General features: G+C 38.8%; 1 protein-coding gene across 2 annotated transcripts in view; it reads right to left on the bottom strand.

Moving 5' to 3' along the window:
- Positions 1 to 207: 207 nt before the first annotated feature.
- Positions 208 to 19,333, bottom strand: part of KHDRBS2 (KH RNA binding domain containing, signal transduction associated 2) — a 2,078,353-nt gene continuing 2,059,227 nt past the window's right edge. For both annotated transcript variants that reach the window (XM_044063332.1, XM_044063333.1), the window contains one exon: positions 208 to 963. In XM_044063332.1, the coding sequence (XP_043919267.1) occupies positions 866 to 963 (98 nt within the window). In that variant the 3' untranslated portion in view covers positions 208 to 865. The remainder of the gene's footprint in view (positions 964 to 19,333) is intronic.

Genomic DNA, 19,333 nt, shown 5'->3' with positions numbered 1-19,333 from the left:
AATCTTCACTAATGAGGAGTCATATAACAGTTTAGCGTTATCTTTTATATTATTTAACAACCATAAGGTGTTAATACAACTCTTATTATATTCCACAAAATGCTTAAAACATACTTGGGTTCATTTTGGAAGTTTTAAATATAAACCATTTAAGAGCAGATCTTGAAGAAGAAATGATGCAGGCATTTAAATCTAGAAAACAAGTAATTCAGAATTTAGTTTTTTACAAAAAAAGTTCAGCTTTATTGACAAATTATGGCAGACAGATTAGACAAATTATGTTTTCCTATTTAGAGAATCTTGCACATGGTCTGTTAAGTAATTTTTAAAACAAATACAGATTAAACACTGAACATTCTCACTTAGCTACATACATACCTGATTGTTTCAACCCCATTAAACAACATTAAAATGACTTTACAAAACTTAATATTGGACATCTTAGCTATCTAAAATATGCTAAAATAAAACATGTATTTTTTACATTTTATTTCCCCTTCCATTCAGTAATAATGTCACAATATTTATCATCTTCAAAGAAGAACTGAATTTCAGCTGATATATGAAGGACTTGAGATCTGTGACAGTTTCATGCTTTTTCCTGATACATATAACAATGAAAGAAAACAGCATCTTTTTAAAGTCTGTGGAAATTGCCTGCCATAGCATTAAGTCCGTGATATAAAATATTATTAATTTCACTTTTAGACCAGTGTTTCAGGAAACATAAGAAGAATAAATGCCACCCAACAGCAGTACTCCCTAGGGTAGAAAGTTTATGGACTATTACTTGTCTTGTTGCAGCGTTTGTGGAGACCACGGGTTAAGACTGTCTGTATCAGGAAGTCATAGTAGAGGATGACATTCAATATCTACCATAGGGGTGATCTCTGTAATTGCCTCTCGATGATCGTGGAGGTGGTGCTTTCAGTGTGGGTCGTGCTGTTGCCCATTCACCAGGTTCTACAAATTAAAAATGAAAAAAAATGTTTTAGTTGGAGACTGGAGTGTATCCTATTATTACTTTTTACAAGAGATGTCTTAATTGACTACTTACTTAACTTCTGTTAAACCAATGTATATTCTCTAGATGACAAATGGTGGATATGATCAGTATGAGAAAGCCTCCCAGTATGACTAAAATCATTTGTAGTTATTTCAATTTCTTAACTAGAGTAGAGCATTAGCAGCAGTTCTTGTTGAGGGAGTGCATGCCATAATGATTAACGTTTTTATCTCAAAGATGTTAGATACAGGGTTTGATTCTGACTTCTGGTTATTACATAGGCTTGTAATAGTTTGCTGACTGATAACCTATTATTTACCTATTAACAATTATCATTTCTTGAATGTTGTTTTGGTACAGCATATTTTTCAAATATGACAGTACAAAACACAGAATGTTAAAAAAAAAACAGATAACTACATTAATAATAAGTCTAATAACCCCTATGCATACAGATGTCTGACGATCTCTTTAAAATAACAGTCCAGTTATGAACTGCCACTTCTTGGATGTGCGGACATTTCTATCAAGCTGAAGGTTAGGGGTCATGTTGATAGGTTCAACCAATTCTGCCAACAACTGATTGTGAGGAATCTGAAAAGCACATAAAATATACATTAGGTTATAACTTTTTCTTGCTTCAGCGTTACTTTACTACTTTGTTTATCTCTTTTGTGGTTACAGTTGATTAAAGTGTGGGGAGTAGCTGCAGTTAATTATCTTTATCACTGGGTACTTAATTTTCAGTAGGCCATGCTATAATTTCATAGACAGATATTTGCGAAGTGTTTAAATCTATGATTGAAAACAAACCTGATTGCAAGGCTCCCATAAATTCCTGAAAGGTAACTAGAGTTTAAACAGTTATTAGCTTTGTCATCTTACATTCTGTTTCCTGTGCTCATAAATAAAAACTCATGTTTCAAAATGTAGTTTCAATAACTATCTGATAATAATAAATGATGACAAAGTACAAACATTCTGGGTGTCATGTGAGTTTTTAACAGATAAAAAACAAAATTTACAGTATATGTTATAACTAAAAAGGAATACTACCAGCAGAAATACTAAGGGATAGAAATCAATCCTTTTAGAAGGTATACCATAAAACGTTTATATCCTATTTGTGGTACAGGTTCGAAATAAGAAAGAAATGTGGGAAAGCAAATTGCCCTATTTAGACACATATGTACAAACTTATTATATGTTTTAGATTGCAGATTACATGATTTATAAAAATGTCCCCTTTAAGTATCTTAAGTTCGATTAAAAAACTCAACCAAAATTAAAAGTCTTCTGATGTGTATTGGTGGATTCCTTGAGACAAGTGCAAAGTAACAAATTCTTAGTTATGGAAATAACCCACTTGATATACGAAGTAGCAAGGTGTACAGTTTTGATGCAAATGCGTTCTGGGTTTGCATGTTAGTTTATTGACAAGAGTAATCCCTGTAATATTGAAATCTCCTGTTATGCCATCTTGAAAGTCCAACCTCACAAAACTAAATAAGTCTATACATTATAATACCTCCATGCTAACTGCAGCAATAATAGATTAACTATAGAAAGAAATACTATCAGCTTGGTCTTACCTATGGAACAGGTCCCTATCACTTCATCAAATGGCATTTTCAGTGCAATTATATTGTTCATCAAATTGTTCATACTGAGATCACAATACAGTAAGGATCGAGAAATTTGCCCTTTCCTCATTGTAGTACAATGTCGGAGTTGGTATATATAATTAGCAGGAGGTGTGGGAGGCTGAGTGGAATTCGATGAACAGCATTTGTGATGAAATGCCGTTCGTTGAAGTGACAGTTCGATGAAGAGATATAGACCCCTATGGAACATCTGATGTGGAACCCACTAAATGTGAGGGTGTGTTACGGAAGCCTGTATGCAAGTAAAGATAATGTGTTTTAAAGAATTACATTATTTTGGTTACCCATAATGTACTGATGCTATGTTTAAATTCTTGCCAATGCCTACCACAGCATAATTTTGTTGGTGTGGTCACAGAGAAAAAATATCAATAGACAATAAAACTTAAAGATGACATAGAGAACTCAGTTGATTAAGCTGTCTCTCCAGAGTTCCAAGGTGGAAAATTGTTGTATAATGCAATTCACTCCATATCTCCCAATAATTCATGTAGATCTTGGAAGGAGAGGTGGCAGTAAGACTTCAGACTGCATAGAATTCTTCAAACAGGCTGATAATACATGACTTCACCAGCAATAATGCAGGCTGCGAGGCCACTTGGTTTCTGTCTACATCAGTCAAATGAGGTCTGTAAATATGCTGAACACAGAAAAGCCGTACATGCTGCCCTTTTTACTGCAGAACGTGCTTGATAATATAACCAAGAATAAAGCTGAAAACTTAATAGTGAAACAATTCTTGCCCATAGAACCATCATGCTGGGTAAAACAGAGGCAAATCCATAAATAATGGAGGGACAGAGGCCCAGAAATGGGGAATATTTTTAAATATTGCTCTTACAAATTTAGGAAGTTGGTAGAATAACAGGTTTTAAATTAGCATGAATTTTTGAAGGGTATGAAGTCTGAAACTCAAATGTCTGTCATTATTTTCTCTTTTAACAGATGTGCTTACACTTCAAACTGATCTCTTCAGTATTTTCAATGGCAATACTTTCTACAGCTTCAGACTGAGCAGAGGCACAACACATCCAGCTGTACTCTTGCTAAGAAATAGCACGGTGATAAGTATTTCAAATATTCTGGCACAATTGAGAAATGGTCAAAATATGGAGGGACAATTAATGCACTGTTTTTTGCAGATAACTTTCCCACCTCAGAGTAAGACTTGATAATGCACATGCATACAAGGCTGCACATTTTTAGCAAGTTTTCTCTGGTATCTCTGGCTTTTCCCTCAGTAAAGGCAAGGCTGAGATGGAATGATTAAATGCAGACACCAGTGCCTCATTGCCTAAGGGATCAAGTTATTCTTTGCATGGATTCCAAATTATTCATAATATTTGAGCATCTGCTTTCACCTGAATCCATTTATAATGATGGCTGTTAAGCAAGACCCCATGTAAGGCATTGCTTTCACTTGAATGCATGGACAGGAAGTTATGTTCTTCCCTGATGCATATGACTGCTATGAATAGAATGTTCCTTTTCCTGCATCTGTATTATTCGTTTAGACATGTACCAGTTCCCCCACCAACAAGGGCTTACGTAAGCTAGCAAAGTTATTGCTCAATTTATATAGGAATGCAAGAGAAAAAGGGTGCAAAGAGAGTTAGTATGTAGCCCTACTGATAAACAGGGACTGTGAATTCCACAAAGGGGATTTCACTCTCATTTTATTTATTATTTATTTATTTTATTTATTTTACATTTGTTGACCGGGCTAGTCCAGCTGGATAATTTCCATTTTCAGTGGAGGCCCAGGGAGAAAAGCTCCACAGAATTAAAACAAAGGTTATACAAAATTGAAGATTAACTATGAGTTCCTTTAACAGACACCATACTTCAGCTATCATTTAGTTACAACAGAAACTATCCTTTTTCTTGAGTGAAATGAGAATTCACAGTTCTGTCGGTTGACAATACCTGGGAGATTATTTGATTTAAAAGATCTATCCCAGGTCATCTTGCCCCTTGGCGTCAGTGGCCCACTCTAAAGCAATTAAACTAGTCTTGCCTGCAAATATTTAAGAGGCAATGATTCACCCCCCCCCCCAAGATTGCCAGAGTTTAAGATAATGGGGTACCCAATGAAGACGCAAAATTAGAGGGAGAAAGGTTTGATCTAGTTAGATGGCTGTATGTGATAAATCAATGAGAACAAATGTTTCACTTCACACAGAGCAAATAGGAGCTAAGGAATAAGGAACATCTTAGGCTTAAATGCACAATTTTTAGATCTGACTTTAAGATTAACTTGAGGTTTTCCTTTTTACCACTGTGTAGATTAGTAGGCATTTTTTATCATATGCCTGTAGTCATGCAGCCATTTAGAGCTTCATGCTGCTATAGGTTTTTAATAAATAAGTATGATCAAACAGTCCAGGTAACCTTCAGGCATTCAGAGAGTGAATTAAGTTTTTGTGTTTAAGCCAGTATTTACAACAGCTGTCTGCTGCATCAGGAAACCAAGGAGTAAGCCTTCTATTCATGAAAAATCTACTCTTTATTTCAATTGCAGATACTGTTCTCTATATGATGGAAGACAATTTCTCTCTACTGTGCAGTTAGATAATGCACTTGACTCAGAATCAAAAAGTTTGAGGCTTAAGCCCAGCCAGGGGTGATGTTACCTTCTTTGTTAACTCTCTGAAGTATGGCAGTATATTTGACATGTTCTCATCATGTCAGTCACTGTGTTCTGTTGTCAGTATCCATATGTTTAATTCATGTCTTTGAGCAAGTCACCTAACCAGACAAAGCTCTGCATCATTCGAGAAAATGAGCTAGCCTCCTAAATGGTGTCCCAGACTGCATAACCTGTAACTGCTTAGAAACCTGTGAACCTCTACAGGGCAGACAGGATTTAACCAGGGTTCACAAGCAGTACTCAATCTAATGATTTTTGTCTTGGGAACCCAAACTCTGCAAATAAATTATAGGACTATACACCAGCTTGAAAGCTATGAATTATTTTTCATACAGCTGTTATCAGCATGGTTGATACAAACCAATCCCATATACTAAAGACATCCAATTTTTTTGGATTGACCTGCAGGGGGTCTGTCAGCAACTGCAAACTTGAACATCTAGGCATGACAACGGGAGGCACTGGAAAGAACTCAACATTTCAAATGGCTTTAGTGCCTGGCCGTGGATGTACAAGTTGATGGCTTTGCCCCTACATCTCAGAGAATTACTAATGAATGCTTAAATGCCAGGCATTGTAAATATAAGCCTGACGCTTCTTGACTCCATGTCCTTGTTTCTTGTCTTCATGTAATCTGCATAAGGCCAAGGGTATACAATGACATAGTCACATTACACATAGATATTTGCACTATTTGCTTCCAATATTTGCCTTCTATTACACTGCTATGAGCTGTTTGTCATGTTTATTATTTGGCACCGTCAGATGTTTAAAAGTTCATTTTGTACACAAGATCCAAGTTGTTGTCACTTAATAACCTTTATAATGTTACAAAATAAACACTAAAGCCTTTCTTTTTTAGACTCATTTACAGCTTTAACAATGGGAGAATAACTATAACTGGATTCAGCATAAAAGAAAAATGCATAGAAAATCGCAAATAATTTCTTAGAAAGCAGATGACGTGGAACTCAAAATGTGTTTTTTATAAGAGAATTTACACTTGGCTAACAGGACGCACATTTCTAAAAAAAAAAAAAAAAAAAAAAAAAAAAAAAAACTAGCTTCCACTATAACTCCTGCTGTGGTAGAATTCCATAGAAACTATACCAGCAGTGATTTTCAATTGAAAAAGCAATCAAGGAACTTGAAATCAGTGAATAGAAGTTAACAAATTTAAACTTAGCTAATGTGGTATTTCCAGGTCGGTAATATAATGTGTAGATTGGACTCTGAGGACTGTGGTCAGAAATGGAATGAAACTTTTATGCTTTGTCAGTTAAGGTATTTTTTTTTTCCATTTTTCCAGCAAATCCTCCATTACCCTTTCTTATATTCATTATTGGTCTTGGCAAACAGACCCTCTGCATCAACAGTATTTATTTTTATATGCTGACCAGGGTAGAGCATTGATGTCCATGGACATTTGTCAGTCTCATCCTAGCAGTGTCGTCTGGTTAAATGACTTTCTCAGAATCACATGATTAGGTGAAGGAGTCTGAGATACATTAAAGCACTGTGCATTCAGGTGGACGCACGTGTATAAGGCAGATCATGAAATGGAGTGAGGAATCGGATAGTTTTCTGTGGTATAAGAAATGACAGTACTGCTCTTGTGAATGTAACCCTTCACAATACTAGTTTCATTTCTAATTTTGTTAGAATTTTCAGTGTAATTTATCATAATACAACTCCAATTAAACTATATACAGGACAAATCACATATATGCTTCTTTTATGGCAGAAGGTAGTAAAAAAAGACTAATATGTTGACCATTTTAGATCACAGCATTCTCTGGTATTCATGTTTCTAGCACACAGGCATTGATTTATGTATTTGTGCGCTGTTCTTTTCCAAGTCAATACTATCTGATTGCAAGCTGTGTATTTCAACTCAAGTAATATGAAAAAGAAACAGAAAACTGCATGCAAAACAACGATAAAGCCAACAGCCCAAAATGTAATGCTATGCTTTCCTCTTACACACAAAACACCTGCCAGTATTGCAACATGGCTGCTTCTTTTATTGGTATGGAAGTGTAACACGAGCCATTTTAACTTTGATGGTCTCATTAAGATGAATGGCAGAGCCTATCAGAGCCCAGCAATGTTTAAGTAGGGCCCCTCACAGGGTAATAGAATGGTACTCAGATTTGGCATCACACGAAGGGCTAATGTGTACTTACGAGTTACCTTAGCCTACTCTAGCATTCATGTCATCAAATATTGCATGCGATTTGTGGATTTTCAACAGGTAGAAACTGCTTGGATGATGCCATAATATGGAAGGTATTTTCTGTTTGATTTTGGAGCATTAGGAATTTTGTCCAACCATCCAACCATCATTCCACCCATCCATCCATCTATCCAGCCACACCTATGAGTTGAAACCATCTCTTTTAATGAGCCTGCAACAGCTACCACCATTGAGAGTTTACCAGCAAGCAGATAAAGAAAGTAGATTTCCAGGCTTTTCTTCTTTGTCATAGATACACACACTGCACACACACCTACGGAACAATCCATGTAATGAATATCTCTGGGAGGTGAGAGGAAGCCGGAATACACAGAGAAAACCCACAAGAATACATGGCAGACATGAACACTCAGCAGAGACCAGAGAACTGTTTGATGCAGGGTGATAATACTAGTGACTATGACACCATCAGGCATTTTATAACTCTGAGTAAATGGCTACCCAGTCTGCTGTAAGCAATGGTCAGAGAAGACTCTCAGGTCCACAGAGAGTAAACTTATGTCCTGGAAACTGATTATTACAAAAGCACAGGAGTTCAAAGAAATGTGCAAGACTTTAGCACATCAGAAAGAGAAGAAAGTAAGTGGGTTAAAAGAAAAATTGCAGTTTCTCATCTGTGAAGGCACTAGAGCAGGTATGTGGCCAAGGAAGGTACGAAATAAAGTATGGATATGCAAAACTCCAGGAAGTTACCAAAACAAACAAGAATATAGGAAGAAATGGGAGACAGATGAGATTGATCAGGCCAAGAGGGAATACTGCTTGGCTAACATTCGGGCAAATAGAACAGTCAGAATAGGAAAGTGCAAGGTATCATAGGCTCTCTACTAGAAAGTGGATCAGATAACGGCACAAAGAAATTCTCTCAGACTGCATGGCAATATGACAAAGATAAATCAGATAGCTGACAGACACCATTCATAAGAGATGCCAGCAACATTCTCCTCATCAGTTCAGAGGAAAAATGGAACCCCTACTTCAAGAAGCCTCTGAGTGAAGAAAACCCTGCAAAGAGTACGCTGCCACATAAACTGCATAAACTGATAGACGAAGGAGAACCTACCCTAGATGAAGTCATAACTGTACTAATGCAAATGAAATCTACGAAAGCAGCAGGCTCACATGAAATCATTCCAGATATGGTCAAGATTCTGGGTATGCTGTGGGGGGTGGTTGAATGCTTGCGTGGGTACTCTTACCTGCATGGACAGGGAGAAAGAGAGCGAGAAAGGAGTGTATATCAGACAATGAGAAAACAAGCATTCGTATGCCAGTATTCAAGAACAAGAATTCAAGTACAGCATACAAGAACTGACAGACTGCATTAACATGCCGGAGAGGGTGATAAATACTGAACACACGGAGCAGTAGAATGTAAGATGGGAGTCAAGCAGGTAGTAATCATAGGAGGATGCAGTACAACTGCTCCAATGTTTACAGTGAGGCAGCTAGTGGAAAAGAATCCAGAGATGAGGAAGGAGTACAACTGAACATGCCTAGACTAGGGGAATCTATATGACAAGATTGCATGAAGGCTGATTTGGGCAGCCTACTGATAGTTTAGAGTCCTGAAAACAGTGCTAGAATTAATGCAGGCTATGTACAGGGATGCAATGATAATATTATGGACAGTGTTTAGACTCACAACGGGGTACCCAGTGGGAATGGGTGTGAGTCAAGGCTCATCTCTAACTCTACTGCTGCTCATACTAGTGGTGGACTACATCAGGAAACAGGTTTGAATGGACAGATCAACACAGCTGTTGTATTCAGATGATGTGGCACTACATGCAGACTCTGAACAGGAACTTCAGCAAATAATAAGTAGGAATAGAAAACTAAAGGCACGTAGGATGAAAGTAGGATTATGGGGCATGAATACCCTGTCCTACACTGATCACCTAAAGGCTCTTTCGCCATATTCAGTCTCTTACAGGCTGCTGACAGGGCAACTTTGCTGAGTTATAAGAGCTGCCTCAGACTCAGCCATGACTGATCTGATGCATTGTGTAAAAATAACAGTACCAGGAACACTATATCCCGGCATATGAACTTTGCTTGTGTAATAAACAGAACACGCTGGAGAGAAAGATATGTGTCCCAAATGATCCCCACGGTATGGAGACAGTGGAACAGATTAATTGCTTCAAATATCTGTGAGATGTGCATACAAAGATGTTAAGTCTCAAAGAAGAGATGAAAGCTGGAATCTGAAGTGCTGCAGACAACTGGCATAAAGTGACAGAGGAATGCCAAAAAAGCTTATCCATAAAGTGTACAAAACACTGCTACAATAAATACAGCAGCTTGGGCAGTGATGATAGAAACAGAGGAAATTTCAGGTGTTGAATTACCTGACATGCTTAGTAGGATGCACACCATGCAACAGCTGAAGAAATGAGAACAACAGACCTGTAGCCATAGTAGCCGCAAATAGAGAGAGGACAAAAGAGAACAGATTATGATGGTTCAGTCACATGTACACTGAAGCAGAAGATGACTTGGTAAACTGGATTTTAGAGACACAGAAAGAAGACAACAGAAGAAGAGGACATCTGGCTAACATGAACCACTCAGCCATTAAGACAGAAGAGGGTATGACAGTGTCTCTGAACTCAGAGAAAGCTGACAGTTGATGTGATATCCTAACCCCATGTAAAAATGAAAAAAAGGAGTTGTTGTTGATGATATAGATTGTGCAAGAGACAATATTTAAGTTCTGTACATGTTGATCCTGACTGATGATATTTTTAAGCAGGTTCAGAGGTTGCTAAGGAGGCTATATGTGTTGTGTGGTGAACTCACAAGACATTTGCATTTCAGCACTTTCAGGCTTTCAGGTACTATAAGCCCTGCTTGTCAGCTCTAAGAAGGTAATCATTTTGCCATCTTCTCTGCAAGTAGCTGCTTGGTTTATTAAAAATTTCAAGATCCCAAAATGCAAATTCCTTTTTCATTTTTAATTGTGAAGGATTCCTCATGGTGTTTTAGTACTATGGAAGCAGAGGCATCTTATAATTATGAGGAAGAAGACAGATGGGTCAAGGCCTGAGAGGTTGCCTAAAGGCCAATACAGGGAATATAGTCTGTAGTTTTTGGACTGCTGTTTATGAGTTGTGTGTGCATATGTATGTGTTTGTGTGTGTGTGTGTGTGTGTGTGTGTGTGTGTGTGTGTGTGTGTGTGTGTGTGTGTGTGTGTGTGTGTGTGTGTGTGTGTGTGTGTGTGTGTGTGTGTGTGTGTGTGTGTGTGTGTGTGTGTGTGTGCCTATATATGTGTATATATATATATATATATATATATATATATATATATATATATCTTATTAATGAACCCATAAAAGCTTCAACTACATTGCCATGTAGGTTTAGAAGATGATAATGCTTTCTCCTGGAATTTAATATTCTTGCCCTACTATTTCCATTATCATCTTCTTCTTTCAGCTTTTCCTGGTTAGGGGTCACCACAGCAGATCACCTGTCTGCTCATGATTGGCAGTGGAGTTTTACAGTGTCGAGTTGCCAGTCTGGCACCCAACCTTAGACAGAGGGCACACACATGCACACACTCACGCCCAGGGCCAACTTAGAGCATCCAATCCACCTATAGCATGTCTTTGGAATGCGGGAGGAAACCAGAGCACCCAGAGGAAACACACGCAACCACAGGGAGGACATGCAGACTCCACACAGAAGGCACCCCAGCCAAGGATCGAACCGGAGAACCTTTTGCTGTGAGGCGGCAATGCTAACCGCTGCACCACCATGGCCACCCACTACTATTTCTTTCCATTATAATTTGGAAAATTGTGTTTCCTCAAAGGACAATGGCAATAGCAAATTGTGATCCCCATTGTCTGCTTTGTCATAGATCAGTTTGGTTTTTAATTGTGTCTCCATTCAAAATATTGAAGTAATGACTTTAGATGACTCCTGCTGAATACACAGTAGTTTGCAAGACTTGGCTAGGATTTTTAAAGGTAATGCCTCCAGAGAATGATTTATATGATATATAAAGTTGTAAGTCTATATTATGATTTTGGAGAATTAGTGCTATAATTTATAGATAAAAAGAATTTAGAAATAGAAGAGTTATTTGTGCATTATCTTGAGTAAGGCAGAGCAACAGTGTCAAACTGCCCTACTACCACATCTATTCCAGCTCTCAGCCCTATAAGACTTCTAATATGGATATCTTCCCCACAACTTCCAGTGGAAAAAGCACTGGCTTCATGGTAAAGATCCTATGATATGACTCTAAAAGGCATTACCCCAAATTCCACTAAGATTCTTGAAATGGAATTTAACATGAAATTTCAAGTGCAATTTGCATATGGGACCAACATCTCTCATATAGGGGGCTTTATCTACTGTATGCCACTCTTTGATATAATCAGCTAGAAGTTTGCTGCACATCAGGAAAAAGATATATCACTTTCATTGTTTTACTTTTAGCAGCATTCACAATCATGTCATTCACAACCACATGAGACTTCTGAGTATTAATAAGCAAAAAATAATACATGACAGAGTGGGCATACTGAAGAAATAACTTAACACCCATTGACATTGTGATTCTTAATACAGAATCCCTGAAAGCTCGACTATCTCTCTGTAATGCGTGCTCTGGATATCATTATTTCACTGACAAAATGTCTATCTCTTGTTTTCTATTTGTGTTAGTGTATGCGTGTGTGCGTGTGTATGTGTAAGTGTATGTGTGTGTGTGTCTGTGTGCTTGTGTGTACAGATGCGAAACAACTGATTGAATTTTAGTATACTGAAAGTCCTACTGCTTAATACAAAATACTGTAATGTCAAAAATGTAGACATTTTGCAGTGATGAACTCAAAAGACACGTCCTTATAACAGTTGCTATAATTACTTGCAATATTCCTATTTTTATAGATTTTCCACTCATAGCTTTTTAAAAACTGCTGTTAGTCAATGAAATAGAAATGGCAGTTACAATAAAGGATTTAAAGGCACAAAAATTTCATACATAAATGTGTTCACTTGATATTTCCAGGCTCTACCGGTGCAAAAATGTACCCATTGGTTTCTTTGTGATCCAGAATGTTTGCTGATTCTACAATCCCATTTTTAATAGTCTTTATTGTTGTCTCTAAAATGCAGACAATACAGAAATTAGTCAAGAGCATCTTAATTAAGTCAAGGCCATAGGGCAGAGCTAGAGCAATTAATGTTCCCAGTAAAGAAATTAATAAAACTAAATTAAAATATTGTTATCTTAATCAGAGTTCCCTGGTGACACTGTTTTGCTCTGATTAACCTAATTTTCCAGAGTTTCCAGAGAATGTGTGCTCTGAAGCGTTTGTTTTGCACAAAGAAATCACATACGGCATATTCCACTCTTTTATAGCTTTGCTTACTGTAGATAAGATATATTACAGTGTTTGTTTGTTTTTCCTGACTGCCATCACAAAAGCTGTTTTCTCTACCAAATATCTTTCACTGAATGGGGATCATCACTACTCTTGTGGGCAAACAGCAGGTCTCTTTGTGTGATCTCTTATTAAAGTTAACAGGGCTACAGCAGTACATTAGACATTGTAGCCTTTTGCAAGAATTCTAACTAAAGGAATAGAGCTCCAATATTGGTTTTATTTGATTGAATATGTCTCCAGAAAAGAGCTACACCCACCCAGGGTCTCTTATTCAAGACTCTGGGAGATGTGGAAAGCCCTAAAGTGTGGAACACATGCTTTTCATAAAAAGGGAATGAAAAAGTTTTTATTTAATTTCTGCTTAAATTACTGTGACCTGTGTGGTGTTACTTTTTTGTACTTTTCTGCTTTTTCCCTTTTTATAGCTGAAAGATTTATCTGTTTTATTTTATTTATTTTTTTTTAGTTTGTTCTGGGACCATTTTAGCATTGTTTAAACAATATATTGACCTTCTAACCTGATAAGTAGAATTATTTGTAAATGATAGCTGTTTGTATTTTGACTCCTGTCTGGAAACTTATTCTTGTAATTTCATTCACAGTTGTAGCAGAACTGTGAACTACTGGCAAATTTGGGCCTCCTTTATTCATTTATTACAACATTTTTTTCCATTAACAATAATTAACAATATTACTGCTAAATTATTGCATAGTCTGGCACCTTAGTCTGTGATTGGATTACAGTAGTAGCAGTGCTGTGAATTCTGCTCCAGGATTTCTGTTTCACTACTTTTATAGCAGTTTATATTCCAGTTTTGCCGCTAGTCTTATATTCTGCTTATCATTTCTCTGCTTAAAGTTGCAATCCAATGCCTTTCTGTTTACTTTGCTCCTGTTTTCATCTGTTCTTTGTGTCTACCCCAGCCCCATTAAGACATTAAGCTAAACTTTCTGGTTTAAAAGCCCATGTTTGCATGGATTTGGCCTTGTTTAAGCTCAGTAGATCCAGTTTTGGTGTGCTGCAGACTGCAAGAGCATCAGGAAGAGGAAAGAGATACTCTAAGTGCCTCCATTTTAATTTTTTCCTAATTTACTGCTTTCTGCACTTGTTTTTAGTATTTTTTTAATTTAATTGCATTTATTTAAACTGTATTTGCTTTAATATTGCTATATGTTCAAGTGTGCTAACTTGCAGTGCATTTGAATTGTTTTACTGCTGTTTTAGCTGCTTTTCTGTAAAAGAACAAAACAAAACAAAAAAGTTATAAGGCTGTTTCCCACCTTTCCTGTAAATAGTCTAGTTCAGATACAGATTTGCTGTATCCAGGACTGTTTGTAAGCTTCTGTGCCCCCCCCTCCATGTCTTTTTGTGTTGGAGGGAAGCCTTCTAGCTTATCAGTAGGAGTGGTAAGCACTAGATAACCTATCTTCCACAAGAGGAGTGTTTTCTGGCCCAGAAATTGTAGTTTATTGGCTGTTTGGGCATTTTTTTTCTATCCCTTTCAACTTTCTGGTTTAAAAGCCTGTGTCTGTGCGGGTTTACTCCTTTTCAAGTTCTGCCTAGTGGCGCCAAGCTGAGGTAAAGTATTACTGGTGCCAGAAAGTCTGCTCTTCAGTTTTTCCCATGAATCTTGTTAGTTCTTTCTTTCTTGCACTTCAAGTAGCTTAATCACTTTGCACTTGAGCAGTTTTTGTAGCGGTTATTGCAGCACACTTAAGTGCCATCAGCACTAGTTGTTCTTCATGGAAATAGCTCCAGTACTTAGTAGTTATGACCACCCCTCCTGGCATGATTAAAGGGCAGTTCCTTGTGCTTTCTCCTATAAATATGGTGCACTTGGGCATTCTGAGGCAGTGTAGCAATTGCCTCATGTACACAGATAACCCTCTCCTCTTACCTCCCAATGCTCAGACTTGTGAGAAATGCACTTATATCACCAAATTGGAAGTGACTCACTCTCCAACCAAGACCAGACTAGGTGGTCAAGAGGAGAAGGTAAACACCTACACCACACCACATGGAAAACATAGCCCTCCAGAACACCCACCATCATATTGCTCACATAAAAACACAAACCACACACCCACCTTTGCAGAGGGTCTCAATAGAAATTTATCCAAACAGCAGAGACCTCCAAGTCAGAAATGCACTTGACCACCACAACACAGCACAAACCACAGGACACATAGCTCACCTCCACAGTGTGCCCCTCAATCTGAGCCCCTAAGGCTAAACACCTTGCCCAATGCACTAATCATAGCTGACTCAATAAGTGAGGCACACAGATGTCCCTCTCACTAGCTTGAATAAGGAGCAGGTAACAGTCAGATGTGTATCAGGTGGCAGAATCTGGCACATAACACATGCACTCAGATCACTCCACAACAAGTACAAATATGACTCTGTCATTGTCCATGTGGGTGTGAATGACCTGAGATGCACCTCCCATGACTACATGAAAAGAGACATGGTGGGGCTCTTGGATTATATGGCCCAGGCAGGTATGACCCTAGCCCTGAGCAGTATTCTACCATCACCCAGAATTATACCAAAGTACAAACAAAAAATGATTGACTTCAACAATTGGCTAAGTTTCTGGTGTCATTCTAAGGGGATCCAGTATCTGTCTGCTTGGGATGACATGATAGACAGACCTCAATGCTTTGCCACATCTGTCACCCCTGGATTTCCAGGTACTGGCTAAGGTTCTTCACACCCCTATAGTGCCTTTTTAGGCCATAACAGCTATAAATAAATGCAATCTGAGGGTCATGCTGCTCAATGCTAGAAGTCTAAATCTCAGGATGCACTCACTCGAAGCACTCCTCAAAATGGAGATCAGTGACATTTGTGCTGTAACGGTGACCTGGTTTAAAGTGACAGAAAGCACCCCTGTGTTACCAGGCTATAACTCATTCCACACCTTTCAGCCCTGAAACATGGACCACAGCTCCAAAGGTGGTGGTGTCTCCATATTCATAAAGGATATGCACACCTCCAGACTAGTAGCCCAGCATAATGCAGCTGAGATACTTCATGTACAACTAACATTGGGTAAGATGGCAATCCAGGTCATAACCTGCTATAGGTCCCCAACCATGTCCCTAGACTCTCACTCCACATTCCTAAGCACCCTGGAATTTATCAAGTTCCAACCCAATACTCTCATACTAGGAGACATCAACTACCCCTTCATGAACTGGGAGAACTGCTCAAGCACCAATACACTGGCCCAACGCTTCCTGGAATTCATCAATTCCAATGCCCTGGACCAGCTGATTCTGACCCCCACTAGAGGAAGCAACATCCTTGACCTGGTTATTACTAACATGGGTGACCGTTGCTCTACACCAGTAGTCAATCCCTCCCTGATCAGATCTGACCACAAACTAATCACAATAGAAATCCACATCTCACCCACACCCTCCGCAAAGTTAACCACTTTGATAAACTTCTCCAAAGCTGACTTTAGGCTCCTAAAAACAGAGGTAGCTAACTTCATGGCACCCATGCCAATGGAAAATAGCTGCATGACTGCCAAATCATACACCAATGCACTGTATGAGCATGTATATAAATGCATGGAACTAGCCATACCCAACAGAGCCAAGATGCTGTCCTCCAAAAAAAGGAAGCCAATCTGGTGGTCCCCTGCCATCAATAAACTCTACAACAGATCGAAGGAACTGTTGCAGAAAAAGGTGAAGTCCCAAGACTGGAAAAACTCCCTTATTAGCCCTCAACAAAAAGTTGAGATCCCTCATCAAATCCTGTAAAGCCAGCTACGAAGGCAAAATTGTGGCAGACACTAAAAACAATCACAACACCTTCTATAGTTATATCAAGAACCTCCATGGCAATACCCAGATTTGCTCTGAGTTACTGCACAATGGTACCTACCATACTGAGCCAACAGATATTGCAAACATACTGGCGTACAGATTCAGTGCCAATTTTACCCCTCTTTCCCCCCAAAGGACCAATCAAAATACCGGAAGAATGTCAGGCACCCAGCATTACTGCAGCTCAAGTTAAAGCTGCATTGTCCAAGGCCAAGGATACAGCTTCCATGGGACCCAATAATATCCCTGGCTATGTTCTACATGAAATAAAAAGCGAACTGGCACTACATCTGTATGCCCTGTTTAGTCATAGCTTCACCTTAGGCTTTGTCTCTACCAAATGGCACACTGCTACAGTCATCCCTCTCCATAAAGGGGGAGCAACTACAGACCCTGGGAATTATCGCCCTATTAGCCTGACAAGTCTGATATGTAAAGCTATGAAGCACATCATCATGGACCTGATTAACAAAGATATAGGAAATCTACAAACTCTCGACCCCACGCAATTTGTGAAAGGGAGATCATGCCTGCTCAACCATGGCCTTAAGCTTAATGCCAAAAAATGTGTCGTCATCCCCTTTGGTAAAAACTCAGTTTCCATTAATTACCACATTGATGGGAGCCCACAGAACACTGAAGGTGATGTAAGAGATCTGGTGATGCAGACTGACAGAAACCAATCCTTCGACCATCACATTGCCACTGTGGTTGAAAAATGTTTCTGTGTAGCACATCTCATTACCAAGGGTTTTGCATCCAGGAAGAAAGAGGTCATCTTCTCTCTCTACTCTTCCCTCATTAGACCAATCATTGAGTATAATGCCCCATTTGGCATTTACCTCAATAGACACCTGCAACAGCTGGAGACACCACAGAAGTACCTCACAAATAGTGTCCTAGGCCTTAAACACGTCCTACATGGACAGACTCAAACAACTCCAGCTATTCTCTGTCTCGTATCGCCTACTTAGAGGTGCTCTTTTTGCTTGACTTACAAAGCCATGTCTGACCCAGCTCTGTTAGAAATGCTACATCTAAAGAAATCCCAATCCCTCGGACCACATGCTAAAGAGACCTCAACCTCATTACCACAATCAACAGAACATGCTGGAGGGACAGGTTCCTCACCCAGAGACTGCCCATGCTCTGGAATAGAGTTTGCATACATGTCAAAAGAAATCTTGATGAGTGGATGGGTAATAGAAAGTTCACTCCAGGGATCACTCCAGCGGCTCTACTTGATAGAGGCACTGGGAACTAACGTTGGGTGGCACGATGCTAGGGCACTTCTATGGGTTAGGCTTGTAAAGGCTCTAGGGCCATTACCATAGTACACACCTATGAACCTAAAGTTTCTGAAATTCTCATTACAACACTTGAGTACCAATACTGCATTTATTTCATTAGAGCCTTCGCTATGAATTCTGCTTCTTGCAGATTGAATTTTTCCCCAACCTTCCCACCTTTTTTCCATTGTGGCTTTAAAAGTCTCTTGTCTCTGGCTTCTTTTGCTTATGGTAACCCGCCTTTCAAAGTCCCTCCCTCCCCTTTTGAATTGCTATTTTTTGTTGTGTAAGTGATTTAAGTACTCCCCCCATTGCTTTCCATATATCCATAATACTGAGTGCACACCCAGCAAACCAGTACTGCACATGAGTAAATGTTTATAAAGCTATCCTAAGAACTGAATCCTGTAAGTTAGCGTGGCTAAAAAAGAGTCATTGCTTGAAGGCAAATTCAGTGGAGTTAGTCAACACATTAATCAAGCAAATCCTAACACAATCAAACCTTGTCTAATGTCAAGACACAGAGACTACCCAAGGAGACCTTTGCATAACCCAATCCATAACCTACAGTATCCGAGACAAATTCAGGTCCAGACAACCTGGATATGCAATTTTCAAACATCTCCATAGTCATCTTGGTAGATGTGGGCATCTTGAGTCAATGTAGCAATTGTCTAATGTTCACCGGCAACCATCTAATCCTTAAGAAACAGCACAGTGTGCGAGATATTTACATACACAGTTTCACTGGAGGCAAATATCTTGCACATGAACAAGGTTGTCAGAAATGCAGACACACACACACACACACACACACACACACACACACACACACACACACACACACACACACACACACACACACTCTCTACATCTACTGCACATAGTGTCCACCATACACACAGTCCGACTTATGCTAAGGCGCTACAAAAACAATCATCCTAACCGTCAAAGACCTCCTTAGCCTACAAATGGCAATGGCTATCCTCAGCAATCTCTAAAGCACTCACCAAAAGCAACACCAAACAGCAAACATACACCTACGCCCAGTGTAACCCGAAGAGCAAAGCCAATAAAGCAAGCAAACACATTACTCAGGACTCTTATCATAGGGGATTCTATTGGATGACACATAGATGCAACTCTTAACAGATTTAACAAGGAGTAGAAAATGGTTAGCTGCTTATCTGGAGACTCGATCCGCAAAGTACACTCTCA

This window comes from Protopterus annectens, chromosome 2.part1, assembly GCF_019279795.1.
Source record: "Protopterus annectens isolate FY-2018-M chromosome 2.part1, PAN1.0, whole genome shotgun sequence".
Classification (NCBI taxonomy): Eukaryota; Metazoa; Chordata; order Ceratodontiformes; family Protopteridae; genus Protopterus; species Protopterus annectens.
This window is presented reverse-complemented; position numbering and strand designations above follow the sequence as displayed.